Raw genomic sequence first — 5000 nt, 5'->3', positions numbered from 1 at the left:
CTGTTAAAATCAACAGGTATCGCCCTCATTCCATATTTGCTACAACCAAAGGAGTAAAGGAATGAGAAGTCTGGAATTTTCCAAATTCCCTTCTGGCATTGATTTATATTAAAGGGACAATGCTTATTTTTCTATATATTTTCCAAGATAAATTCAGTCAAACCTTCTTGTAGGTATTTTTTATGTATTTATTCATCATTTTATGAATATATTTTAAACAGTAATGCCTGAAACCACTTTGCATTTGAATGAAATTTAGAGAAGTAGACCATGAAATGTATGCAAATCGATTAAGGCGCAAGAGATCCTTGTAGCATCTCTAATTAACGGGTAGACTTACCTGCAGCTACTAATCTAGCTCTCTCTCTCTCTCTCTCTCTCTCTCCCTCTCTCTCTCTCTCTCTTTCTCTCTCTCTCTCTTTCTCTCCCTGGCAGGGGTTGCTCCCAGAATCGCACGGGATAATTGCCAACTCGTTCTACGACCCAGAATTCCGGGAGAATTTTTCCCTTTCGGGAAACGCTAGCGTAGAGGGAAGATGGTGGGGTGGAGAGCCCATCTGGAACACGGTTACACGTCAGGTATTATTATTATTATCAGTAGTAGTAGTAGTAGTAGTAGTAGTAGTAGTAGTAGTAGTAGTAGTAGTAGTAATGCCCAATAGCACGCATTCATATGGAATAAGGTATTATTATTATTATTATTATTAGTAGTAGTAGTAGTAGTAGTAATAGTAGTCAAAAGGACACACATTCATGTGGAATAAGGTATTATTATTATTATTATTATTATTATTATTATTATTATTATTATTATTATTATTATTATTATTATTCACAGAGTGCTCACAGTCGTCCGGATAATGCATTTATTAATGTAAAGAAGATAGGCATTCATCAATTTATTTATAAAAATAATGATAAAAATTATTGTTATCATTCATTTTAATGCAAAGAAAACACTTAATTTTCTGTGAATATTTATAGTCACCTTTATTAAACATATGCGTAAATGCCAAAATCTTGATTGCATTTATGTGTTTATCTTGAAATGTCACTCAGTAAATGCACACCGACTTATTAATCGCCCATTTAAGTAACTATGCAAGGTAAAATGATACAACTTTCATGGAATTGCATCATACTACTTTTCTGAAGGTACTTAAATCATATGTATCCATCCGCATCTCGTTTTCTTTTTATAAGTGAGAGGTCAAACACCTGGTCAAGTATGACGTTGCACCTCAGGTTAAGATTTTATTTTATAAGAGCTCAAACACCTGGTCAAGTATGACGTTGCACCTCAGGTTAAGATTTTATTTTATAAGAGCTCAAACACCTGGTCAAGTATGATGTTGCACCTCAGGTTAAGATTCTATTTTATAAGAGCTCAAACACCTGGTCAAGTATGATGTTGCAGCTCAGGATAAGATTTTATTTTATAAGAGGTCAAACACCTGGTCAAGTATGATGTTGCACCTCAGGATAAGATTTTATTTTATAAGAGCTCAAACACCTGGTCGAGTATGATGTTGCACCTCAGGATAAGATTTTATTTTATAAGAGCTCAAACACCTGGTCAAGTGTGATGTTGCACCTCAAGATAAGATTTGATTTAAAAGAGCTCAAACACCTGGTCAAGTATGATGTTGCAACTCAGGTTAAGATTTTATTTTATAAGAGGTCAAACACCTGGTCAAGTATGATGTTGCACCTCAGGATAAGATTTGATTTTATAAGAGCTCAAACACCTGGTCAAGTATGATGTTGCACCTCAGGATAAGATTTTATTTTATAAGAGGTCAAACACCTGGTCAAGTATGATGTTGCACCTCAGGTTAAGATTTTATTTTATAAGAGCTCAAACACCTGGTCAAGTATGATGTTGCACCTCAGGATAAGATATGATTTTATAAGAGCTCAAACACCTGGTCAAGTATGATGTTGCACCTCAAGATAAGATTTGATTTTATAAGAGCTCAAACATCTGGTCAGGTATGATGTTGCAACTCATGATAAGATTTTATTTTATAAGAGGTCAAACACCTTTTCAAGTATGATGTTACAACTCAGGTTAAGATTTAATTTGATAAGAGCTCAAACACCTGGTCAAGTATGATGTTGCACCTCAGGTTAAGATTTAATTTTATAAGAGGTCAAACACCTGGTCAAGTATGATGTTGCAACCCAGGTTAAGAATTTATTTTATGAGAGCTCAAACACCTGGTCAGGTATGATGTTGCACCTCAGGATAAGATTTTACTTTATAAGAGGTCAAACACCTGGTCAAGTATGATGTTGCACCTCATGCTAAGAGATTTTTTTATAAGTGAGAGGTCAGACATCTGGTCAAGTATGATGTTGCACCTCATGTTAGGAATTTTTTTTATATAAGTGAGAGGTCAAACACCTGGTCAAGTATGATGTTGCACCTCATGCTAAGAGATTTTTTAATATGTGGGAGGTCAAACAATGGTCAAGCACGATGTTGCACCTAATGTTATGGATTTTTTTTATAAGTGATAGGTCAAACACCTGGTCAAGTATGATGTTGCACCTCATGCTAAGAGATTTTTTATATGTGAAAGGTCAAACAACTGGTCAAGTATGATGTTGCACCTCATGTTAGGAATTTTCTTTATAAATGACAGGTCAAGCAAATCGTCAAGTATAATATTACACCTCGTGTTAGGAATTTTTTTTAATAAGAGAGAGGTCAAACACCTGGTCAGGTATGATGTTGCACCTCATGTTAGGAATTTTTCTTATAAGTGAAAGGCCAAACACCTGGTCAAGTATGATGTTGCACCTTATGTTAGGAATTTTCTTATAAGTGAGAGGTCAAGCAAATAGTCAGGTATAATGTTGCACCTCATGTTAGGATTTTTTATGATAAGTGAGAGGTCAAACACCTGGTCAAGTATAATGTTGCACCTCATATTAAGAATTTTCTTTATTAATGAGAGGTCAAGCAACTGGTGAAGTTAGGGATTTTTTTTATAAGTTAGAGGTCAAACACCTGGTCATGTATGATGATGCACCTCATATTAGGATTTTTTCTTATAAGTGAGAGACCAAACACCAGGTCAAGTATTATGTTGTACCTCATGGTAGGAATTTTTTTTATGTGAGAGGTCAAACACTTGGTCAAGTATAATGTTGCACCTCATGTTAAGAGCTTTTTTTTTTATACGTGAGAGGTCAAACACCTGGTCAAGTATGATGTTGCACCTTATGTTAGGATTTTTTTTACAAGTGAGAGGTCAAACAACTGGTCAAATATATGGTTGCACATCATGTTAGGATTTTTGTTTATAAGAGGAAAGTCAAACACCTGGTCAAGTACGATGTTGCACCTCACATTAGGAATCTTTTTGTAAGTGAGAGGTCAAACACCTGGTCAAGTATAATGTTGCACCTTATGGTAGGACTTTTTCTTATAATGAGGAGTTACACACCAGGTCAAGTATGATGATGCACCTCATGTTAGGAATTTTCTTAAAAGTGAAAGTCAAACACCTGATCAAATATGATATTGCACCTCATGTTAGTATTTTTTTTTGCAAGTGAGAGGTCAAGCAACTGGTCAAGCATGATGTTGCACCTCATGTTAAGATTTTTTTTATAAGTGAGAGATCAAACACCTGGTCAAGAATGTTGCTGCACGTGTTAGGACTTTTTATTTGTAAGTGAGAGGTCAAACAACTGGTCAACCATGACATTGCACCTCATTTTAGGATATTTTTTATAAGTGAGGGGTCAAACACCTGGTCAAGTATGATGTTGCACCTCATGTTGGGATTTTTTTTTTTATGTGAGAGGTCAAACACCTGGTCAAGCATGATGTTGCACCTCATGGTGGGAATTTTTTTTATAAGTGAGAGGTCAAATGCCTGGTCAAGCATGATGTTACACCTCAGTTTAGGAATTTTTGTATAACTGAGAGGTCAAACACCTAGTCAAGTATAATGCTGCACCTCATGTTAGGATTTTTTTTTTATAAGTGAGAGGTCAAACACCTGGTAAAGCATGTTGTTGCACCTGATTATAGGATTTTTTTTATAAGTATAATGTTGCACCTCATTATAGGAATTTCTTTTTATAAGTGAGAGATCAAAAACTGGTAAAGTATAATGTTGCATCTCATGTTAGGAATTTTTTAATAAGTGAGAGGTCAAACACCTAGTCAAGTATGATGTTGCACCTTATGCTAGGAATTTCTTTAATAAGAGGTCAAACAACTGGTCAGGTATGATGTTGCACCTCACGTCAGGATTGTTTTATACGTGAGAGGTCAAACACCTGGTCAGATATGACACTGCACCTGAACTGGTACATTTTTACAAAGTGGAAACGGTTACGCTTTTGCATTGTTTACAATCTTAACCGGGTTCGTTACCGACAGGGAAAGAAGAGCGCAACCTTCTTTTGGCCAGGATCTGGTGCTGACATTAATGGAAGACGCCCGACCTACTGGAGACAATACAACACCTCCATACCTTTTGAGGATCGGGTGCTCCAGGTAAGATGGAATGTGGCCTTTTTTACTGGGAGTTGTGAAGGAGAAACTCTGCTGAAAAACACTTAAAATTTTCATGTATTTATTTACTCATTTACTTACTTCTGTATCCACCATCTCCTTTAAGGACAGAATGCACTAGGTAAGATCAGTGTAACACATGGGCGCCCGCACGCAGGGGTAAGGGGGGCCACTTGCACCCCCATGAAATCCTGGGAAATTATTTTTTTATATATATATATATATAATTTTATATATATATAGATATATAAAATTTTTCGCCAAGGATTTCAGGGGGCCAAAAGTCCCTCCCCCTCGCCTGCATTAAGGGGCGCCCATGTATATATATATATATATATATATATATATATATATATATATATATATGTGGACATCATTGTGATTTCTTCACCATTTTAGTGACTCATGTAATTATGAGATTTTTTCACAAAATAATAATAATAATAATAATAATAATAATAAT

General features: G+C 35.5%; 1 protein-coding gene across 3 annotated transcripts in view; it reads left to right on the top strand.

Annotated features, from left to right (window-relative positions):
* The window catches only part of LOC136843666 (ectonucleotide pyrophosphatase/phosphodiesterase family member 1-like), a 21828-nt gene that overhangs the window by 9863 nt on the left and 6965 nt on the right, over positions 1–5000 (top strand). For all 3 annotated transcript variants that reach the window (XM_067112226.1, XM_067112227.1, XM_067112228.1), the window contains 2 exons: positions 436–579; positions 4403–4519. In XM_067112226.1, coding sequence (XP_066968327.1) covers positions 436–579; positions 4403–4519 — 261 coding nt within the window. The remainder of the gene's footprint in view (positions 1–435; positions 580–4402; positions 4520–5000) is intronic.

The sequence above is a fragment of the Macrobrachium rosenbergii genome, chromosome 12 (assembly GCF_040412425.1).
Source record: "Macrobrachium rosenbergii isolate ZJJX-2024 chromosome 12, ASM4041242v1, whole genome shotgun sequence".
Classification (NCBI taxonomy): domain Eukaryota; kingdom Metazoa; phylum Arthropoda; class Malacostraca; order Decapoda; family Palaemonidae; genus Macrobrachium; species Macrobrachium rosenbergii.
The sequence above is the reverse complement of the archived record's forward strand: the minus strand, read 5'-3'. Positions and strand labels throughout refer to the sequence as shown.